Here is a 24,252-nt window from a genome sequence, read left to right as displayed (position 1 = left end):
AGGTTCTCTCTCTCTCTCTCTCTCTCTCCCCCACCCCTTCTCTCCAGGTTCTCTCTCTCTCTCTCTCTCTCTCCCCCACCCCTTCTCTCCAGGTTCTCTCTCTCTCTCTCTCTCCCCCACCCCTTCTCTCCAGGTTCTCTCTCTCTCTCTCTCCCCCACCCCTTCTCTCCAGGTTCTCTCTCTCTCTCTCCCCCACCCCTTCTCTCCAGGTTCTCTCTCTCTCTCTCTCTCTCCCCCACCCCTTCTCTCCAGGTTCTCTCTCTCTCCCCCACCCCTTCTCTCCAGGTTCTCTCTCTCTCTCTCTCTCCCCCCCCCACCCCTTCTCTCCAGGTTCTCTCTCTCTCTCTCTCTCTGTTCCCCCACCACCCACTCCTTCTCTCCAGGTGCTCTCTCTCTGTTCCACTCCTTCTCTCCAGGTTCGTTCCCTCTCTCTCCAGCCTGCTGCGTACCTCCCGCTCAGACGTCATTACGTCGGCGCGTGCTCCCTGTGCCACGTCACTAGTTGACGGTTAGGCTCCTCCCGCGCGGCTCGAATCCGGAAAGGAAGCCGCTCGAGAGTTTCTCTGTGCGGGTGAGTACTGTCGCTTTTCGCCTGCTCCGTCTGTTTTTCTGTGAGGCCGTGCTGGGCAGAGAGAGACACACACTCCTCCCGGAGTGCAGCTTCCTGTCAGGCTCTGGGTGGCAGCAGCCACGCTGACAATTGGCCCGTGTCAGCAGCAATAACTGAAACCGGCTATAACTAACCCCAGCTATAACCAAACCTGGCTATAACCAAACCCGGCAACAACTAACCCCATCTATAACCAAACCCGGCTATAACCAAACCTGGCTATAACCAAACCCGGCTACAACTAACCCCAGCTATAACCAAACCTGGCTATAACCAAACCCGGCAACAACTAACCCCATCTATAACCAAACCCGGCTATAACCAAACCTGGCTATAACCAAACCGGCTACAACTAACCCCAGCTATAACCAAACCTGGCTATAACCAAACCCGGCAACAACTAACCCCATCTATAACCAAACCCGGCTATAACCAAACCTGGCTATAACCAAACCCGGCTACAACTAACCCCAGCTATAACCAACCCGGCTATAACTAACCCCAGCTATAACCAAACCTGGCTATAACCAAACCCGGCTACAACTAACCCCAGCTATAACCAAACCTGGCTATAACCAAACCCGGCAACAACTAACCCCATCTATAACCAAACCCGGCTATAACCAAACCTGGCTATAACCAAACCCGGCTACAACTAACCCCAGCTATAACCAAACCCGGCTATAACCAAATCCGGCAACAACTAACCCCATCTATAACTAAACCCGGCAACAACTAACCCCATCTATAACCAAACCCGGCTATAACCAAATCCGGCAACAACTAACCCCATCTATAACTAAACCCGGCAACAACTAACCCCAGCTATAACTAAACCCGGCAACTACTAACCCCATCTATAACCAAACCCGGCTATAACCAAACCTGGCAACAACTAACCCCAGCTATAACTAAACCCGGCTATAACTAACCCCATCTATAACCAAATCCGGCAACAACTAACCCCATCTATAACTAAACCCGGCAACAACTAACCCCATCTATAACCAAATCCGGCTATAACTAAACCCGGCAACAACTAACCCCAGCTATAACTAAACCCGGCAACAACTAACCCCATCTATAACCAAACCTGGCTATAACTAAACCCGGCAACAACTAACCCCAGCTACAACTAAACCTGGCAACTACTAACCCCATCTATAACCAAACCTGGCTATAACTAAACACGGCAACAACTAACCCCAGCTATAACTAAACCCGGCAACAACTAACCCCATCTATAACCAAACCCGGCTATAACTAAACACGGCAACAACTAACCCCAGCTATAACTAAACCCGGCAACAACTAACCCCATCCATAACCAAACCCGGCAACAACTAACCCCAGCTATAACTAAACCCGGCAACAACTAACCCCATCTATAACCAAACCCGGCTATAACTAAACCCGGCAACAACTAACCCCATCTATAACTAAACCCGGCTACAACTAACCCCAGCTATAACCAAACCCGGCTATAACCAAACCCGGCAACAACTAACCCCAGCTATAACTAAACCCGGCAACAACTAAACCCAGCGGCAACTAACCCCAGCTATAACAGAACCCGGCAAAAACCAAACCCAGCTAGAGCTGAACATGGTAATAATTTCTGATGAAGGGCTTTTGCCCGAAATGTTGATTTTCCTGCTCTTCGAATGCTGCCTGACCTGCTGTACTTTTCCAGCACCATAGTCTCCACTCTGATCTCTAGTCCTCACTTTCTACGCAGTAATAACTGAACCCAGCAAGAACTGAGAGAGTGATCATGCTTCCTCTGAGTGGGAGCATCCAGCAGACAGTGCCCCCCTGCTCTGCGTGGGAGTGTTCAGCAGACAGTGCCCCCTACCCCCACTCTGTGTGGGAGTGACCAGCAGACAGTCTACAAGTCTTTTGATAGATGCTGTATAGTGTGGGAAAATGAGGTTCATTTTTGTTGGAAGGATAGAAAAACAGAATATTTAAATTGATGATAGAGGGATTTGATTATCCTCAATGAAATAGAAATTCTGTGTGTGCAAAACTGAAGAAAATTGAAAAAGGCAGTTAAAGTTGAAACTTAGTCTTTGGTAGCTTTGTGTCACTATTGTTCATGAATGTGAGTTTTGTGTTCTCGTTTTCCAGATCCTCCTCTTTATTAATCCACTTCCGTAACATGCAAAATAGATATCCTGGGAATGGTCAAGTTAGCACTACAAGTAAATAGTATTAAATTATAAAGCAATTTGCATTGTATTTATAATTATAGTTACTCCCCTGAGTTGTCATTTGGAACTAATATGAAGCTAATTTCTAAAACTAAATTTTAAAATAATCCTTTGTTGGGGAGTTAAACACCTTTGTTTAGCACCTGATGTCAGCATTGAGCACTAACAAAACAGCTCAAATCAATTTCAAACTGTGGACTAATAAATATACTGTGCCCTAGAAAACAATTAATTTGTTACATATTGGTAACATTTATAAACCTTTTAAACACAGCAAACATTTGGTCAAAATATGAATAGAAATATTTAATGACTTCTGTATTGGCAAACTGAGTACCAGTGTTGTACCTATCAAGATGAACAGGGAAGGTTTGCAGGATGAGGGGTATTGAGCTGGAAACCATCTGTCAAAAGATTATGGAGAACAGGAAGGTGATCAACCAGCATTGTGGAGCACCTGAAACTGGAAGGAGGAAATTTAATTATATGGCTCTTGTATTTGGGTTGCGCAATTATATAATATTGACCTAGCCCTGCTGTCATTTTGTATTCAGACTTCTATTTTACGATATGTGATTGATCACTGCTTGCTAATAAGTAACCAAAAGAAAAGTGGTGTGATGACACTCCTCTTGGCTTCAAATGTGAGCAACCAAAAAAAGATTTGTTAAATCCTTAACAACAAGGAAAGAACACTAGGAATATTTTTATTCCCATTGTTATTAAACTTTAGTTGTACTTCTGGTATTCGTTTTAAAATAGTGATGGAAAAGGATAGACCAGAAGCGTCTGTTTCCATGGTGTATGACTGTAAGTCTAAAACACCTTAAAGTTGCTATGCTAAATTAATATTCTTGCACAGTGATCTCCTTTTTCTCAATATCTATCTAAACTTTAAAATGTCTTTAATGTGACTTTAAACATCACAGTCAAACTTTAAAAATTGAACAAACAGTTTAACAAGCCAGCTTTAAACTAGAAATGCATATGAATAAATCCTACAAGATAATTTTAGAATAAAATAGTTTGACCTTTCTAGCTCTTTAGATGATGAAAATCTTAATGAATTTAAACTGGATATAATTTATGTTTATTTTTAATACTTTAGTAGAATTAAAGAAACTAATACAATGTTAAATATTAAACAAAAATGAGTTTTTTTGTCTGCAGCAATTACATGTCTTGCACACGTTGCAAAATGACACTTTCTGTGTCACTACCATACCTCAAGTTACAGCGATAGATTCGCATTGGATACCAGTCGGTAATGCTTACTTTTAAAATGTTGCTTCTAAAACAAATTACAACTCAGAAAACGCCAAATGATTGGATCATTGACTACAGCTTTTCAAGTAAGATCTACTAATGTGGAATTCACTCACTTATCCACTGAATGTTGATACACGTGCAATAGTTGAACATAGTTGTTTATCCTCTAATGTGTAAAGAGATACTAGCCTGTAAGGTTCTGTCTGGACCATATTTTTTATGATTACTCAAACATAAGATGCTCTCTCTTTCTTTCGTGTTTCATTCATATTTTTCTCTGAAGTAATCTTTGAAGTTCCGTGTTGAAAAATCCCATTTTTGAAAGTTATCTCATATTACTTGTTTAACCATTAGCATTACCTTGGCTATGACGTTAGTGCTCTAACACACAGTTCCTCAAGTATTTTCTTAATGTGGACTGAAAATGGTCTTGACCCCTCGGTGAGATCAGACCCTGTTAGATAAGGAATGTAGGTGTTATAACTCTAGATTTCCATGGCACTCATTACTGTCTCAGATCTCATGACCTCACCAATTTGGGAAACCCTGCACTAATATGATGCATAAGGCAAGGGAATTTAGTGACAATGCACTATCAAAGTTGGATACTTTCTGACATAGGTGCAGCAGAAGAGAAAAGAATTGATCATTTTGTATGCCATTAGAGGAATTGACATTTTGGCCCATATCTGGAACTGGGAAGATTCCATGTTCTTCCACTTAGGGAATACTGTTGATAGAGGCCCTAAAGGCAGGAATACAAGATAAATTGTATAAGTTCAGTGCAGCTTGTAGATTTAGCAAAACTCTGGAAGAATTACAGTGTGTTTTAGCATTAATATATCTTCCATAGTTAAATCATTTTAGAATTCTGGGGAAGACTTGAATGAAGTCAATTCCATATTTAAATATGCAACAGAAATTTGTAAAATAGAATTTTTAAAAAATGGAATGAGATGGAGGTGTTCTTCAGCTTAGTTATAGTGAACAATTAATGTTTACTTTTAAAATATTGCTTCTAAAGCAAATTACAACTCAGAAAAGGCCAAATGATTGGATCATTGACTACAGCTTTTCAAGCAAGATCCTTCGTGCACGTTTTCCCCAAAACAATTTAGCAGTAAGATTCCCATCCTTGGACTATCAGAGATTTGATGCCATGCAGGATAAAGAGCAGAAATGCAGCAGTCATAGGGAATCCTATAGTTAGGGAAATGGACAGGTGGTGAAACCACGTATTTTAGGTAATTGAGGAAGCATTTCACCTAGACTAGGTAATATACTAATTTTCAGTAATGCTTTTTAAAGATGTTTTCCCTATTTATTATCATATTACCAGACTTCCCTCTGTTTTAGGCAAAAGTGAGGACTGCAGATGCTGGAAATCAGAGGCTAGATTAGAGTGGTGCTGGAAAAGCACAGCCGGTCAGGCAGCATCTAAGGAGCAGGAAAATCGACGTTTTGGGCAAAAGCCCTTCATCAGGACTGAAGGCAGGGAGCCTCCAGAGTGGAGACACAAATGGAAGGGGGTGGGGCTGGGAAGAAGGTAGCATAGAGTACAATAGGTGGATGGGGGTGGGGATGAAGGTGATAGGTCAGAGAGGAGGGTGGAGCGGATAGGTGGGAAGGAAGATTGGCAGGTAGGACTGGTCATGAGCTGGAAGGTTGGAACTGGGGTAATGTGGGGGGAGAGGAAATTGGTGAAATCCACATTAACGCCCTGAGGTTGAAGTGTTCTGAGGCCGAAGATGAGGTGTTCTTCCTCCAGATGTCAGGTAGTGAGGGAATGGTGGTGGAGAAGGCCCAGGACCTGCATTTTCAGCTTGTGAAGGGAAATTCAAAATATTTAATACTTGCATCCCCAAATCCTTGGCCTCTGCATGAATATTTATCTTTGAGCCCTTAATAGGCATAAGTTACTCCCCAATAACCATTTACTTATTTTGTGAATATAAAATATTTGAAGGTTCAATTTCATGTTATATGCTAATTTTTCCCAAGAACTTTGTCTTCTGCATTGCATTTTTCAGTTTCCTCTTGTCATTTTTTTCTAGTCATCCTCATTATTAGCTATTATTTGGAAATGTCGGTGTTGGACTGGGGTGTACAAAGTTAAAAATCACACAACACCAGGTTTTAGTCCAACAGGTTTAATTGGAAGCACACTAGCTTTGAGTGCCGCTCCTTCATCAGGTGGTTGTGGAGGACACAATTGTAAGGCATAGAATTTATAGCAAAAGTTTACAGTGTGATGTAACTGAAATTATAGATTGAAAAATACCTTGATTGTCTGTTGAGTCTTTCATCTGTTCGAATACCATGATAGTTTCACTTCTTTCATGTGTAAATCATAAAACTTATTTTTAAAAGTTGCATTCTCAGGTTAACGGTAACAATTGGTGTTAGCTAGACAATATGTTAAAGTTGTTAGCCCCCTGTGTTCTGTCTATGCCATGATTCTAATCTAAAAAGTGAGATAAGAGTTTTACATGAATTCACGCAGTTTTTGAGCAAAGTACAATGTAACTCTGCAAATACAAATTCACCCCACAAACATATATGTGTGCATGTGGGTCTTTGTGTGTGTGTGTCTGTCTGTCTGTCTGGGTTGGAGGGTTGTGAGTGTGAGAGAGAATGTATGTGAGTGCAGAGTGTCTTAAGTCTTACACAAGGTATTTTTCAATGTGTAATTTCAGTTACATCATAGTGTAAACTTTTGCTATAAATTCTGTGCCTTACAATTGTGTCCTCCACAACCACCTGATGGAGTGACGTTCCAAAAGCTAGTGTACTTCCAGTTAAACCTGTTGGACTATAACCTGGTGTTGTGATTTTTTTTAATCATTATTAGCTATTATTTTGTCATATGCCTGCTGTTCCTGTTTTATTTTTAAACTTACTTGCTTTGCCATCTTGGTAGCATTAGCTTTGGAAGCTAGAAATATTCCTTTCCAAAGGAATATGCTTAGTTTGCATCTGAATTGTCTCTTCCCTGTTCACTGTGGTAGATCGCCAATGATGATCATACTTGAAAAGTTTTAGTCAGTGATCTAATCATTTGATCTTCACTCTTAGTAATTTCTTTACTGCTTCATGCTCCTATTACATTTGTACGCCATAACTGTCACTCCTTAAATACATTTGCTTTGAGAATTTATGCACAGTTTCAACCACTTGCAATAATGTAAAACAAACCAGTGAAAGAAACTGAATTTACAAAGAAAGATTTGTTTTGACTATGTTTAGGAGTTGTACGAATTTGATCTGAGAAAAAGCATCTTTGATTAAGATTTTCAAAGCATTTAATATTTCCTTAATTCAGTGTATCAACTGTGTCCTCCTCCTGCCATGATTCTTGATGACACACCCTTGTTTGATCCGATCATGTTACGTGACCTGGATTGGAGCCAGAATATGGTGAAATTCTCTCCTGAAATTTCTCCTCTGAACCCTGGGGTTGGATTAGTTATGAGGCCTCTCTGTACTGCTGACTTCAATAGAGGTACTTTATGAACTGTAATTTACATCTTACAAGCATATAGCAATACAAAATCAATAAACTTTTAAAATAAAGGATCAATTGAAGAAATTAAAATTCAAAACAATTTTTCAGTCTAATTTTTGGAAATACTTTTGGAGACATTTGCTTTATTGTTGAATGTATTTATGCAACTTCTTTTCACTACTAACCTTTTAAGAATTCAATATTAATTCTCAATAACTTTGACTGAAGCGTTATTTTCATGTTTGTTGAAACTTAACTATTATTTGAATAATGAAATGATGTCTATGTAATAATGGAAATAAATTTGCAATCAGTATGATAAATCTAACCTGTTTGAAACCTCCAAACTCTCGTCGGTTCCTGATTCAGTTCTACTGTATATAGTTTAGGAACATGCAGAGAAGGAACGATACCTGTCATCTCTCTAGTACAATTTCAGTTCAAAACATATACTTTCTATTTTTCTTGGATGTTCATTAGATAAGAAAAAGTTAGGACTATAGTTAGTTTTGTCGTTTACCTATCCATCTTTATTTTCTACCATTTTCTTCCATTTTTATTCTTTACTTAAGCGCTTGTGTGAGTTTTTTTCACTTTGCACAGAAATAACCATTGTTATTTTTTCCAATCTAATACCAAACTATGGACAGTTGTATGCTGCAGATACTCAACGCACATAAGCCCCTAACAAAGATAAATGCCTTGCACCATTTCAGTCTTTGGGCTCAAAGATTTAATAAAAAACAAAATTGTAATATGAAATTTGTTCATTAGTCTATGTATTCAAAACTAACAATGTGAAAATCGACTGAAGAAAACACAAACATATTAATATATCCTAAGTTAATAGTACCTATTTGCTTGCACGTTAACTGTTTAATCAACTCACTGATGAAGCCCAGTGTGGATTCCCGGCCTTCAGGTGAAGCCAGCGTGAACTCCCTGCTTTAGACTGTATTGCTGAACATGGACCCATATTTCTTTTTTTTTGAATTTATACCTAAATATATCTGTGTATCTTTGTACATAGCTTTATAAAGGACAGTAATGCTTATTTTTCATCTTTACTTTTTCATTTTTCTAATTTGTACCTAGGTATCTTAGTACCTAAGGTGGTTCCAGAAATGGCGACTCTTACACTTTTCGCTGTACTCCCGTATCTCTGTACTTGAGTACATGTGACAATAAACCTAATTCTAATTCTAAAGTCTTGGTGTATCCACCTTTTTGGAATCAACTGAGGGTCTTTAAGATAACAGAAAATACTGGAGAAACTCAGCAGGTCTGGCAGCATCTGTAGAGAGAGAAACAGAGTTAATGTTTAAGTGTTGAGAGTGTGGTGCTGGAAAAGCACAGCAAGTCAGGCAGCATCCAAGAGCAGGAGAATCAACGTTTCGGGCAGAAGCCCTCCATCGATTCTCCTGTTCTCGGATGCTGCCTGACCTGTTGTGCCTTTCCAGCACCACCCTCTCAACTCTGATCTCCAGCATCTGCAAGTCCTCACTTTCTCCAGAGTTAATGTCTAAGTCCAGTTTAAGGTAATGTTTAAGCCCACCCTTTGTCAGAACTGAAAATAGCTTGGAAAAGTTCGTATTAATGCTGATAACGGGTGGTGTCGAGAGGATGGGAGAGCAGAAGAATAGAGTGCATGGAAATGATGTGCAGCGAGAGAGAAAAAAGAAGGATAGTCAAACAAAGAGATTGTAGATAATCTGCCAACAGATGCTGAGACAAAGGGTTGGCAATGCTGGGGGAAGTCCACATGCAACAAGACCTGGGGGGCTTGGTGGGGAAGGGAACGAAAAAGGAATAGGGTGTTCATGTTCTGAAATTAAACTCTATATTGAGTTCTGAAGTACCTAGGTGGACAATTCGAGTCATAGAATCATAGAGATGTACAGCATGGATACAGACCCATTGGTCCAACCCGTCCATGCCGACCAGATATCCCAACCCAATCTAATCCCACCTGCCTGCACCCAGCCCATATCCCTCCAAACCCTTCCTATTCATGTACCCATCCAAATGCCTCTTAAATGTTGCAATTGTACGAGCCTCCACCACTTCCTCTGGCAACTCATTCCATAGACGTACCACCCTCTGTGTGAAAAAGTTGCCCTGTAGGTGTCTCTCATATCTTTCCCCTCTCACCCTAAACATAGGCCCTCTAGTTCTGGACTCCCCGGCCCCAGGGAAGAGACTTTGCCTATCCATGCCCCTCATGATTTTGTAAACCTCTATAAGGTTACCACTCGCCTCCAACGCTCCAGGGAAAACAGCCCCAACCTGTTCGGCCTCTCCCTTTAGCTCAAATCCTCCAACCCTGGTAACATCCTTCTAAATCTTTTCTGAACCCTTTCAAGTTTCACAACATCTTTTCTATAGGAAGGAGATCAGAAATGAACACAATTTATCCACCTTTAACCATTTCAAGACATCCAGCACTTCCTCCTCTGTAATATGGACATTTTGCAAGATGTCACCATCTATTTCCCTACATTCTATATCTTCCATATACTTTTCCACAGTAAATACTGATGCAAAATACTCATTTAGTATCTCCCTCATTTTCTGCAACTCTACACAAAGTCCGCTTTGCTCATCTTTGAGGGGCTCTATTCTCTCCCTAGTTACCCTTTTGTCCTTAATGTATTTGTAAAAACTCTTTGGATTCTCCTTAATTTTATTTGCCAAAGCTATCTCATGTCCCCTTTTTGCCCTCCTGATTTCCCTCTTAAGTACACTTCTACTTCCTTTATACTCTTCTAAGGATTAATTCGATCTATCCTGTCTACATCTTTCATGTCAGGGCAGCCAGGGAAAAGGTAGGACTAATAAACTGCATTTATTTCAATGCAAGGGGCCTAAAAGGGAAGGCAGATGAACTCACGGCATGGTTAAGAACATGGGACTGGGATATTATAGCAATTACGGAAACATGGCTCAGGGATGGGCAGGACTGGCAGCTTAATGTTCCAGGATACAAATGCTACATGAAGGATAGTAAGGGAGGCAAGAGAAGAGGGGGTGTGGCATTTTTGATAAGGGATAGCATTACAGCTGTGCTGAGGGAGGATATTCCCAGAAATACATCCAGGGACGTTATTTGGGTGGAACTGAGAAATAAGAAAGGGATAATCACCTTATTGGGATTGTGTTATAGACCCCCCCAAATACTCAGAGGGAACATATTTCCGTTGATGGGGGAGTGCCGAACCAGAGGACACAACTTAAAAATACGGGGTAGACCATTTAGGACAGAGATGAGGAGAAACTACTTCACCCAGAGTGTGGTGGCTGTGTGGAATGCTCTGCCCCAGAGGGCAGTGGAGGCCCAGTCTCTGGATTCTTTTAAGAAAGAATTGGATAGAGCTCTTAAAGATAGTGGAGTCAAGGGGTATGGAGATAAGGCTGGAACAGGATACTGATTAGGAATGATCAGCCATGATCATATTGAATGGCGGTGCAGGCTCGAAGGGCAGAATGGCCTACTCCTGCATCTATTGTCTATTGTCTATTGTCTAAATTGAGAAACAAACTTGTAAGGAGATCTCAGCTATCTGTAAGAATAATAGGGTAGTTATGGTAGGGGATTTTAACTTTCCAGACATCGACTGGGGCTGCCATAGTGTTAAAGGTTTAGATGGAGAGCAATTTCTTAAGTGTTAATTTCTTAAAAATTAAGACAATTTTCTGATTCAGTATGTGGATGTACCTATTAGAGAAGGTGCAAAACTTGACCTACTCTTGGGAAATAAGGCAGGGCAGGTGACTGAGGTGTCAGTGGGGGAGCACTTCAAAATAGTGATGAAAAAGGATAGACTAGATCTAAAAGTTGATGTTCTTAATTGTAAAAAGACCAATTTTGATGGTATGAGGCAAGAACTTTCGAAAGCTGATTGGAGGCAGATGTTTGCAGGCAGGGACGGCTGGAAAATGGGAAGCCTTCAGAAATGAGATAACGAGAGTCCAGAGAAAGTATATTCCTGTTAGGGTGAAAGGAAAGGCTGGTAGGTATGGGTGATGCTGGATGACTAAAGAAATTGAGGGTTTGGTTAAGAAAAAGAAGGAAGCATATGTCAGGAATAATCAGGCTAGATCGAGTAAATCCTTAGAAGAGTATAAAGAAAGCAGGAGTATACTTAAGAGGGAAATCAGGAGGGCAAAATGGGGACATGAGATAGCTTTGTCAATTAGAATTAAGGAGAATCCAAAGAGTTTTTACAAATATATTAAGGACAAAAGGGTAACTAGGGAGATAATAGGGCCCCTCAAAGATCAGCAAGGCGGCCTTTGGGTGGAGCCACAAAAAATGGGGGAGATACTAAATTAATATTTTGCATCAGTATTTACTGTGGAAAAGGATATGGAAGGTATAGAATGTAGGGAAATGGATGTTGACACCTTGCAAATTGTCCATATTACAGAGGAGGAAGTGCTGGATGTCTTGAAACGGTTAAAAGTGGATAAATCACCAGGACCTGATCAGGTGTACCCGAGAACTCTGTGGGAAGCTAGAGAAGTGATTGCTGGGCCTCTAGCTGAGATATTTAGATCATTGATAGTCACAGGTGAGGTGTTGGAAAACTGGAGGTTGGCAAACATGGTGCCACTGTTTAAGAAGGGTGGTAAAGTCAAGCCAGGGAACTATAGACCGGTGAGCCTGACCTCGGTGGTGGGCAAGTTGTTGGAGGGAATCCTGAGGGACAGGATGTACATGTATTTGGAAAGGCAAGGACTGATTCGTGATAGTCAACATGGCTTTGTGTGTGGGAAATCATGTCTCTCAAACTTGGTTGAGTTTTTTGAAGAAGTAACAAATAAGATTGTTGAGGGCAGAGCAGTAGATGTGATCTATATGGGCTTCAGTAAGGCGTTCAACAAGGTTCCCCATGAGAGATTGATTAGCAAGGTTAGATCTCATGGAATACAGGGAGAACTAGCCATTTGGATACAGAACTGACTCAAAGGTAGAGACAGAGGGTGGTGGTGGAGGGTTGTTTTTCAGACTGGAGGCCTGTGACCAGTGGAGTGCCACAAGGATCGGTGCTGGGTCCTCTACTTTTTGTCATTTACGTAAATGATTTGGTTGCGAGCATAAGAGGTACAGTTAGTAAGTTTGTAGATGACACCAAAATTGGAGGTGTAGTGGACAGCGAAGAAGGTTACCTCAGATTGCAATAGGATCTTGACCAGATGGGCCAATGGGCTGAGAAGTGGCAGATGGAGTTTAGATTAGATTTTTAGATTAGATAATTTACAGTGTGGAAACAGGCCCTTCGGCCCAACAAGTCCACACCGACCCGCCGAAACACAACCCACCCATACATCTACCCCTTATCTAACACTACGGGCAATTTAGCGTGGCCAGTTCACCTGACCTGCACATCTTTGGACTGTGGGAGGAAACCGGAGCACCCGGAGGAAACCCACGCAGATACTGGGAGAACGTGCAAACTCCACACAGTCAGTCGCCTGAGGTGGGAATTGAACCCGGGTCTCTGGTGGTGTGAGGCAGCAGTGCTAACCACTGTGCCATAATTCAGATAAATGTGAGGTGCTGCATTTTGGGAAAGCAAATCTTAGCAGGACTTATACACTTAATGGTAAGGTCCTAGGGAGTGTTGCTGAACAAAGAGACCTTGGAATGCAGGTTCATTGCTCCTTGAAAGTGGAGTCGCAGGTAGATAGGATAGTGAAGAAGGCGTTTGGTAACCTTTCCTTTATTGGTCAGAATATTGAGTACAGGAGTTGGAAGGTCATGTTGCGGCTATACAGGACATTGGTTCAGCCACTGTTGGAATATTGCATGCAATTCTGGTCTCCTTCCTATCGGAAAGATGTTGTGCAATTTGAAAGGGTTCAGAAAGGATTCACAAGGATGTTGCCAGGGTTGGAGGATCTGAGCTACAGGGAGAGGCTGAACAGCTGGGGCTGTTTTCCCTGGAGCTTTGGAGGCTGAGGGGTGACCTTCTCGAGGTTTACAAAATTGAGGGGCACGGATAGGATAAATAGGCAAAGTCTTTTCCCTAGGGTCGGGGAGTCCAGAACTAGAGGGCACAGGTTTGGGGTGAGAGGGGAAAGATATAAAAGAGACCCAAGGGGAAACGTTGTCACATGTATGGAATGAGCTGCCAGAGGATGTGGTGGAGGCTGGTACAATTGCAACATTTAAGAGGCATTTGGATGGGTATATGAATAGGAAGGGTTTGGAGGGATAAGGGCCGGGTGCTGACAGGTGGGACTAGATTGGGTTGGGATATCTGGTCGGCATGGACGAGTTGGACCGAAGGGTCTGTTTCCATGCTGTACATCTCTATGACTCTATATCCTTCCTTCTTTTTCTTAACCAAACACTCAATTTCTTTCATCGTCCAGCATTCCCTTTCCCTACCAGCCTTTCCTTTCACCTTAACAGGAATATACTTTCTCTGGATTCTCGTTATTTGATTTCTGAAGGCTTCCCATTTTCCAGCCATCCCTTTACCTTCGAACATCTGCCCTCAATCAGCTTTCGAACGTTCTTGCCTAATACCGTCAAAATTGGCCTTTCTCCAATTTAGAACTTCAACTTTTAGATCTGGTCTATCCTTTTCCATCAATATTTTAAAACAAGTAGAATTATGGTCGCTGGCCCCAAAGTGCTCCCCCACTGACACCATAGGCACCTGCCCTGCCTTATTTCCCAAGAGTAGATCAAGTTTTGCACCTTCTCTAGTAGGTACATCCACATACTGAATCAGACAATTGTCTTGTACATACTTAACAAATTCCTCTCCATCTTAAACCCTTAGCACTGTGGCAGTCCCAGTCCATGACTGGAAAGTTAAAATCCCCTACCATAACCACCCTATTATTCTTACAGATAGCTGAGATCTTACAAGTTTGTTTCTCAAATTCCCTCTGACTATTAGGGGGTCTATAATACAATCCCAATAAAGTTATCATCCCTTTCTTATTTCTCAGTTCCACCCAAATAAGTTCCCTGGGTGTATTTCCAGGAATATCCTCCCTCAGCACAGCTGTAATGCTATATCCATTGCTATCCATTATCAAAAGTGCCATCCCCCCACACTTCCCTTTCGATCCTTTCTGTAGCGTTTGTATCCTTGAACATTAAGCTGCCATCCCTAATCCATGTTTCTGTAATTGCTATGATATCCCAGTTCCATGTTCCTAACCATGCCCTGAGTTCATCTGCCTTCCCTGTTGAACTAAATGCAGTTTAATTTATTAGTCCCATCATGTTCCTGCCTGCCCTAACTGTTTGACTCGTTTCTGTTCTCAACTGTACCAGTCTCAGATTGATCTCTTTCCTCACTATCTCCCTGGGTTCCCCAACAGTTCCTCCAAGATCAGTTGTGAATTTCACTGTTGTTATTTTCCCAGATGCACTTCGATGTCCAGCGATACATGAATTCAAACAGCAAAGGCAGTAACTGTGCAGGTTCTCCCTCTATCTCTCTCTCTCTCTGTCTGTCTGTGTCTCTCTCTCTCTCTCTCTCTCTCTCTCTCCTGCACTGTCCTCACCATGTGCTTCCTTTGTCTGTTCTTCTCCCTTTTAAAACTGCTATTATTTTGACCTTTTTTTTCCAAAGCTCCAAAACAATGCAACATCATTTAAAACCATAATTGCTGCTCCTGGAATTCGAGGAAGTCATCTCCAGCACGTAAAATACCTCAAAAAAAAAGGAGCAGTTGTTACAGCCAGAAATTTTTCCTGTCCTCCATCTTGGATTGCCCAGAATCCTCAATGATAGGGCTAGGATTAGAACTGCTGATACTTTAAACATGTGTATTAAAATATTGTTTTAATGTGGGGGTGCTGGTGTTGGATTGGGGTGTTCAAAGTTAAAAATCACACGACACCAGGTTTTAGTCCAACTGGTCTATTTGGAAGCACTAGCTTTTGGACCCCTGCTCCTTCATCAGGTGCTTGTGGAGTATATCATAAGACATAGAATTTATCGCAAAAGTCTATAGCAAGCGTGATGTAACTGAAATTATGTATTGAAAAAGACCTGGACTGTTTGTTAAGTCTCTCACCTTTTAGAATGAACATGTTGGTTTCAGTTCTTTCATATGTAAATCCTATAACTTTTTTAAAGTTACATTCTCGAGTGAACTTTAACAATAGGTGCTATGTTGGCCCAGATAATGCATTGAAGGTGTGAGGTGCCCTGTGTGAGACTGTCTGTGCCACAATGGTCAGACTGATTATAATCTAAAAAAAGGGATTTACATCATCTTACATGGATTCACGCAGTTTTGAGCAAAATAAAATGTAATTCTGCAAGTACAAATTCACCCCCCACAAACTTTTGTGTATGTGGGTGAGGGGGGGGCGGTTCTGTGAGAGAGTGTGTGAATATGTATGTGTGAGTGTAAGTGTAAAGGGGTGTAAGTCTGAGACCGAGCAGAGGCTATGGCAATGGATGAATGGACACCGCACAACAATCAACAGACAGGAATGTTCCCCCTCGGTTGGATAACACTTCAGTGGTCCAGGACACTTGGCCTCTGACCTTCGGGTAACTGTCTTCCAAGGCGGACTTCGGGATAGACAACAACGCACAATAGCCAAGCAGACTCATCCAGACCCTGTTTCATACATACACAAGCTGTCTCTCATACGCTCAGGCACACACTCTCAGGGACTTACCCCTTTACGCTCACACTCTCACACATACACATTCTCTCACAGACACTCATACCCTGCTACACACACATATAAATTTGTGGGGTGAATTTGTACTTGCAGAATTACATTTTATTTTGCTCAGTAACTGCATGAATCCATGCAAGATGCTGTAAATCCCTTTTTTAGATTAGAATCAGTCTGAACATTGTAGCAAAGACAGCCTCATACAGGGCAGCTCACACCTTCAATGCGTTATCTGGGCTGACATTGCACCTATTGTTAAAGTTCACTTGAGAATGTAATTTTAAAAAAGGTTCTATGATTTACATATTCAAGAACTGAAACCAACATGTTCATTCTAAAAGATGAGAGACTTAACAAACAGTCCAGGTCTTTTTCAATACATAATTTCAGTTACAAAGCACTGTAAAATTTTGCGAGAAATTCTGTGTCTGATACAGACACACAACCACTGATGAAGGAACAGCGCTCCGAAAGCTAGTGCTTCCAAATAAACCTGTTGATCGATAACCTAGTGTTATGTGATTTTTAACTATTGTTTGAAAAAGCATCAGGACCACAATATCTGCAATATCTAAGGTCTTCTGCAGAATGTATGCTACCTTGACATGTAACCTTGGGTTTGGTAAAAGGAATGCCTTTAATGGAACTCTTTTGCTAATAAACAGTAAAAAAATCTTTCCTGTTGCAACCTCATTTTTAAAATAATTTAATCCATTTAGCATTTATGGATATTGTATATTCTATCTTTCCTTGGTTGTATAAGATCCGGGGTTGTGGGTTCAACCGCCATTCTCCCACTACCACATCTGTCTGTCCTGATTTGCTAGCAATGGAAATAAAAATCAGAAGAGATGTAGAATTGGCTGCCAACCTGCTATTACCTGTCTTACACTTTCATGCAAAGTCAAAATGCACCAGATTGTATAGAACTCATTGCACCAAAAACTTTTGGCTATGCTGATGGAACTCATTTAATTTTGATTTTTAAACAGGTCTTTTTAAGGTACTTGCACAGTTAACGAAAGTAGACCAAGTTGCACCTGAAATATTTATAAGTAAGTGGACAAGCACCTTCAACATTATTCTGCATTCAATTTCAAACTGTTAAGCAGTTTTTCTCTCTTGTAATGATATTAAATGTGCTATAAAGCTGTTCCTTTCATATCAAAATGTGAAGAAATTTTGAACTGCTTTCTAAAATGGCCCAGTTATTAAATTGAACCTAAGAACTGTGACAAAATACAAGAGGTACCACATGGGCCATAACAATTCAAGGAGGCTCATTGCCATTTTACACAAGAGGAATAGTATAAGTGTATAAGTTCATAAATTAGTTTTATTAAAAAAAAACTTGATTACAAATTTTTCAAATGACACAGAATTAGAAAATGCAGTAAATAGTGGGGAGAGATATATGACAAATGAAAGATGCGTTTGTTGTATACTTTGCTTTGCTCCTGTGTCAATCCCACCCTCTTCTACTGCCCCTTCCTGCGCTATCATCCTTGTTCTCCTTCACCTTTCAGTTGAGGTGGGTTCCCACTTAGTCACTTAAACTAAACAAGTGGGATGAGGTCAGGTGAAGAGAAATTTAGAAGACTAAAGAGAAAGGTCAAGGCAACAGTATTACAGCCGTTGGGGTAAATGTGAGCAGTATAGGAGGCATAAAGAGTTTAAGAGGTAGCTTTAAAGGTAGTGGATGGTTTGTTATAAGTTCTAGGAAAATTACAGATTGGAAGGTAGGAAGTTGCAACATTGCTATATAAGAAATGAGGGAGAGATAACAGAAAATTATAGGCTAGTTAGACTGATATCAGTTGTCAGAAAAATGCTTTAATCTATTACTGTGTAAGTTTTATTTCCCTTTTATTGAAAGGCAATAGTATTTGTTACAGCTTTTTGTGAATATGACAAATAGGCTAGACATAGTGTACTCATTCCTAAAAGACATCTATTGTATGATTAGATTAGATTACAGTGTGGAAAGCTGTCACACAATAGATTAATGGACAACATAAAAGTTAGTAAATAGGGACAAAATATTATCAGATATGAATAATTGGTTATTGGAAAGTGGAGAGGTATAACTGGAGACTATAAATGGTGTAAAGCCATAACAATCAGTGCTTGAACCTCAGCTATTTTTAATTAAGACTTTACAAAAGAGTGCAAGTCTATTCGAGTTTGCTGGTGTTATAAGCTTATGAAGGAATGTAAACTTTGAGAAAGATACAAAGATGTTGCTAAAAATTATAGGCAGGTTAAGCGAGTAAGCCATTATTCATTTTGATAATTAAAAATGAAAGAGAATATTTTTACAAATTCCAAACATTCAAAATAATGATTAGGGAGTTTTGGATGTACCTGTACAGGAACAGAAAGTGAGCATGCAGGCATAGCTTTCTTTGTCTGTCAATTCATCCACCCTGTCCACAAACCACTGCAGAATGTTCGTGCTCCATTTCCTATCTTCCCAATACGCCACTGTTTTTGGGGACAGCTTAGTGAGGTGAGAGCAACTGCTTTGACATCAATGCAGTATTTAACTGAATTTGGCATCAAGGAAGCCTACCAACGCTGCAGTCAATGGGAATTGGGAGAAATCTCTATCTTGATTGGTGGTATAGCGCAAAGGAAGCTAGTTGTCGTTGGTGATTAATCATCTCCACTCCAGGTCGTCACTACAGATGTTCCTCAGGTTGGTCTATCCAGGACAAATCAGCCCACTTGATTGGCACCTCACCCGCCATTTTCAACAGTCACTCTCTCCTTCACTGACTCATCGCAGCAGAGTGGGCCATCTACGAGGTGCACTGCATTAGCTCACCAAGCCTACTTTGACTGCACCTTCCAAGCTCATGGTATCTATAATTTAAAAGACAAGTAAGGGATCACAGCCACCTCCAAGTTCATCCCCAAGCCAAACATTGTTCTGATTTTGGAATGTATCATTGATCTGCCATTGTCACCATGTCAAAATCTTGGTTCTTCCTTCCTAGCAGCACTATTGGACTGCAGCCATTCAAGGCAGCAGCTCATATCACCTTCTCCAGGTAAATTAGAGATGATCAATAAATAGCTAGACAAAGCTATACCCCATTAACAAATCTTTTAAAAATTAGTAGTCTGTCTGAAGCAAATTTCTTGAGTACCAACATTCACATGTATAATGTGAAAAAGCTTAACTGGAAAAATTAGATGAAAAGAAATCTTTAGAATTTGTGTAGTAGATTGACATGTTTAAATATTTTGGAGCTAATCATATAAAGCACATTTTCATTTTGAAGCATTTATTTTTTGATCATATTCTAAACTTCACAGAAAAATTTGAGCACATGAAACAAACTGGAGATTATTATACTGTTGTGATTGAAGACACAAACCTTGGACAGGTTATTGCTACAGCAACGTTAATAATTGAACATAAATTTATACATTCTTGTGCAAAGGTAGGTCTTCAATGGATATTATAATGTTAATGTTTACTTTTAGTTTGGTTATGAGTTTTCTATTCAGTTCTGGAACTGACACTTGTTGATAAAACCACTTTGTAGCGGGGTATACATTTAGCAAATGAAAGTGCATGTAGTAGATAGACCATCTGTTGCAGCAATTTTTTAATCATTGAGAGATTAATTTGTTAGTATTTAAGCATTAAAATATAACAATAAATGAAGCGGAGTTTCTCTTTGTTTTCAAATTTAGCGAGGGAGAATAGAAGAGGTTGTCGTGAGTGATGAATGCAGAGGAAGGCAACTTGGGAAACTGTAAGTTTGGGTGTTTTGGAACCTTATTTATGTAATTTGCTATTGGGAATTACCATGGTGAGTTTATCTAGGTGCTAATTACATTTACTTTTAGAATTCCATTTGTTCACGGAACATTCTGTACTACTCTGTAGCTATGTTGTCATTTGTTGCTATCCTCTGACCTTCATTGAATCCTCCCCAGTGCCTGTCTGATTCATTCCTTAAATGAATTCAAGTCAAGGGAAGGCCCTTCTCGTCTCTACCACCCCATTCCTGAATGGGAATGTTCTCCTTCTACATCATATGGATGTGCATAATCCTTTGTCTCCATGCCCGACCAGTGTGTAACATCAAGTAATAGAGAGATACCTCTGTTCTGCCTTGGTCTTCAATTTAGAACATAATTACTAAAACTGGTCTCTAAAGTCCACTGTTATATTCTTTCCTGTGGTAGTTGTTCTTAACTAAGTGATGGTTTCTATCTGCTCTCTTTCCAGAAACTTTCTTATTCATGATATTATGTCCCTCACCCTGGCACTAAAGAGGCAGTATACCATTTGAAATAGCATAGCATCGCAAATGAACATAAATATTCTTGAGACTAGAAATCCTTCTCTTCTCCCTACAATCAATAGACTCTTAAAACCCCCACATACTATTGATCTTGTCTTTTAATTTAATCTTTTCAAATGTCAGTGACCTTGCAGTCCAGGAGCTCATCTTCACCTTGATTTCACATTTTCAGAAATTGTAGTTGTGTAAATAGGTAAGAAGAATAGTTAAAAGCATAGGTCTTCTCAACACCTCTGACTCAGGACTTTCAATTCCTAATCTGCTTGGCTGTCATGGGTGTGGTAAATTTACTGGATTTTCTGACATTTGATGTAAATATTCTTGTGGTAACTACCATCAACTTTGATGCAATTAATTCTGAGATTTTCAAGCAGCAAAAAGCTGGTTTGAATTACCTGAGAGGGTCGGAGAGAAACTTCTCAAGTTTTATTATTCCTACATGATCTACATGCCACTCTGTCCAACCTGTTTGACTATGTGATTACATATAATAGTTAAAGTTATACATACAAGTAGCTTTTTCAAGAAGATACGTTATGTAAACACAAACATCACTGAAACTAATTTGAAGTTTAGATGTTGAATTCAGTTCATGTCTTTGGATATTTGTCTCTGAATAACAACTGCATAACACAGCCAAGGAAGGATTCAAACTTGACATGTGTTGTTTTTGGTTGAGGTTATGGTATGTGCTGTAATATTCTTAGGTGCACCTTGATTGAGGTTTTTGAATTCTAATTAATTAAAATTACAAACTGGGTTTTAAGAAAGCCAACCTAAGGTTGCTTGTCCTGATTAGTTACAAGACTCATTTACAGCTATAAATGTTTTCTTCGGTTTATCATAACAGATACAAAAGAAATGATACTTAAAAAGGCAGGGGGCTTAACCTATACATGTTCTTCTGTCTTTAACCTTTTTTGTACATGGAACCACTAAATCACAGGCTTTGTTAACCCTTACTAATTCATTACCCTCGTATATACAGAAACACATCCTTGACTGTTGGTTTATTCGTGCATGAACAGTTCATGGTCAATCTTGGATTGGTTTGGTGGTCTAGCGCTGGCTTGTCATGGTCTTGATTATGACTTTGCTTAAAAAAACTCTTAACAATCTTCACCACTTCACAATATGATTTTTAACAAAAACATTCAATTTCACCCTGCTGTCTCTCAAAACGTCTGTTGATTAGTTCTATAATTGCATTGCATTTTGAATTTTCTGTAATATTGCTGTTACATGTTCCATGCAGTTCTACCTGAAATATTGCCTAAAAGGGCCTATTGTTTTTAAAAAAAACTTTTCATACACGCTTGCAAATAAATGCACTATTACTAACCTGTAGCTATATTTTCTGTCCTATTAACAGGTTAGTTTCAGCCCTCACACTTCTCAGCAAGAAACTCAACTGTTATAAAATTACACTAGAGTGCCTACCAAAGAATGAAGCCTTCTATCAAAAGTTTGGATATAAAGCTACAGAAGAAGTGTACATGCAGTGCAGATTTTTCGACTGAAATCTGCTTAATTGGTTGCTTATTTTTATTTCTAAAAAGACGTTTGAGATCTGGCTATATTACTGGTATTCTGATCTATTAATACAGGACTGAGTATAGAATAGTCTGGCATTAATGGTCTATTTTCTGCTTAATTTGGTGGTAACAGGATGTAGTTGAAATTTAAGAATTTCTTTTTCTCAGACTAAGCAGTTTTGTGGATGAGGGGTAAACTGCAGCATAGTTCACATTATTAAACTTTAGCTGAGAGCGCTGTATCTATGAAGGAACATTGTTTTATTTAGAAACTGAAGATATCAAGAATTTTAACCAAAGTACTTTCTTTTTGTCTAGCTCCAAAACCTTTGTCTCGAATTTATGTAGAACTTGGAGCAGGACATTTCTATGCATTAATTTCTGTTTAGTGACTTAACTCGTAATTATGGCTGCCATGATGCTCTGCCTACAATGTTAAAGGAAGAACGATGTTATGCAGTCATTTGGGAGTAATTCCATTTTCATTAAGTGCAAAATTTGCAGGAAATCTTGGGAGCAGAAATCTGATTGGTCTTAAGTGCTTGGGCTTAATGGCACTTTCCAAGTTGAAGTGGCGATATTAAAAATATGTGTGTGGCTGTTCCCAATTTTTTAAAATAAGTTGTGGAGTTTTGTAGGAACAAGTTAGTATCAAACAGCGCACGAGCACCATATGTTAATGTTCTGAAGTAGCTTGCTGCAGTGTAACTAAATGTAAGCATTAAGACTCTAGGTCATACATACGTGACTTCATTAGTGTGATTTAATTGATCTTAAAATTGGATAATTCCAAAGCACATTTATCTAATTTACAGAATGTTAATATTTGTTTAAGTATTTAAAAATGAAGATAAACTGCTCGCTGTGTAGATGCAATATTGCACAGGTATTAACTGATTTTACCCAACGGGATTTTACTCTCTATCTCAAGTTTTAGTCTTCATGGTTAACATTGCAGATAAATCTACTGTTTTCAGCCTGTTTATAGGAGTTGTTTGTAGAGTTGTAGCTAAATACAATTAATCTATGACTTAGTAAAATGGTATTTGAGAGAGCTCCATAAATTTAAACATTATCCCTAAATTTATCCTTTGAAAGTTAGGAGATGTATATACATATATATATATATGTGTGTGTGTGTTTTTTATATACACACACACACAAAAAAACAAATTCCAATAGAGATGGGGATGTGAATAGTGATCATCATTGATTATTGTAACAAGTTACACAAATAAAAATTAGAACCAGAGATTTGGTATATATTGTATATAGTTTAGTCAAAGAAAGCACTGCTTCCTTATAGGAAAGGTAAATTCTAGCGCAAAAGATGCAGTTAAAGTAAAATTTAATATTCTGAAGGAATTTACTTTACAAAAGATTGTATATTTTCACCCTGTTAATTTTTAAGAGTTTTTGTCTAAACTATTGAGCTTTAGTTTTATACTACAGCATCAGAGCTAATATTGTAGAAAACTTGGTATACTTTGATGTGGGTACATGGGTGGTGAGAAATGCTGCAAAGAATTGCTGTATACTGGGTCTGTCATTGTTGTTTAGATGCTATAATTTATAGGACCAAGATGGTAGATGTCTGCATTTAAGTTCAACATAATATGTCACCTTCCGTTTACTGTACTGACTACTCCGTCAAAAGTTTTTGACACCCATCTTTGGGCCTAAAAATTATACTTAGTTCTTTTTTTAAGATATGCATATACTACATGAACCACACAAAAAACTGTTGTGCTTTTTTGAATTACAGCTGCTTTTAAGTACAGATTTTTGGTTGAGAGATTTATTGTGATCCAAATTAGTTATTTTTTCAGTTATTTTATTAGTATTAATAATTTGTATTAATTTATAACTATAGTATTTTGGACAAAGGGCAAATAAAATCAAACTCTTGATGTGTATAATTCGAATACAATATGGTCTTCAATATAAATTTTATGCAGTTCAGCAATAGTCTAATTATATTAAGCTATGTTAATGTTTCTGCTTTGCAAAATAGCTACATTTGTTAGCTTCTGGTTGTATGTTTTCTCACTGAGCTTGCAGATTTGTTCTCAGACATTTTGTCACAATGCTAGGCATCATCATCAATGAGCCTCCAATGAAGCGCTGGTGTTC

At 39.3% G+C, this 24,252-nt stretch overlaps 1 protein-coding gene across 4 annotated transcripts; it reads left to right on the top strand.

The window, feature by feature from the left end:
- The first annotated feature begins 485 nt into the window (after positions 1 to 485).
- gnpnat1 (glucosamine-phosphate N-acetyltransferase 1) lies at positions 486 to 24,038 on the top strand. Of its 4 annotated transcripts, none has more exons than XM_072568731.1 (7): positions 494 to 571; positions 3,994 to 4,087; positions 7,415 to 7,594; positions 17,255 to 17,317; positions 19,584 to 19,711; positions 19,968 to 20,029; positions 21,957 to 24,038. In XM_072568731.1, the coding sequence occupies exons 3-7, from the start codon at positions 7,441 to 7,443 to the stop codon at positions 22,102 to 22,104; spliced, it is 555 nt and encodes a 184-aa protein (XP_072424832.1). In that variant the 5' UTR covers positions 494 to 571; positions 3,994 to 4,087; positions 7,415 to 7,440; the 3' UTR covers positions 22,105 to 24,038. The 4 variants fall into 4 exon arrangements, with proteins under 4 accessions (XP_072424831.1, XP_072424832.1, XP_072424828.1 ...); XM_072568727.1 differs by having other exon boundaries at positions 3,994 to 4,175; XM_072568730.1 differs by lacking the exon at positions 3,994 to 4,087 and having other exon boundaries at positions 486 to 571.
- Positions 24,039 to 24,252: the final 214 nt, after the last annotated feature.

This window comes from Chiloscyllium punctatum, chromosome 4 (genome assembly GCF_047496795.1).
Source record: "Chiloscyllium punctatum isolate Juve2018m chromosome 4, sChiPun1.3, whole genome shotgun sequence".
NCBI classification, from domain to species: domain Eukaryota; kingdom Metazoa; phylum Chordata; class Chondrichthyes; order Orectolobiformes; family Hemiscylliidae; genus Chiloscyllium; species Chiloscyllium punctatum.
Note: the sequence above shows the minus strand (reverse complement) of the source record. Positions and strands in the feature narration are given on the sequence as shown.

Bases quoted from the DNA above. Each gene is read 5' to 3' on its own strand.
- gnpnat1 (XM_072568727.1), top strand. From the start codon at position 4,091: ATGCTTACTTTTAAAATGTTGCTTCTAAAACAAATTACAACTCAGAAA. The intron at 7,595-17,254 runs GTACTTTATGAA...ATTTTTAAACAG, and splicing joins TACTGCTGACTTCAATAGAG to GTCTTTTTAAGGTACTTGCA. The intron at 17,318-19,583 runs GTAAGTGGACAA...TAAACTTCACAG, and splicing joins TGCACCTGAAATATTTATAA to AAAAATTTGAGCACATGAAA.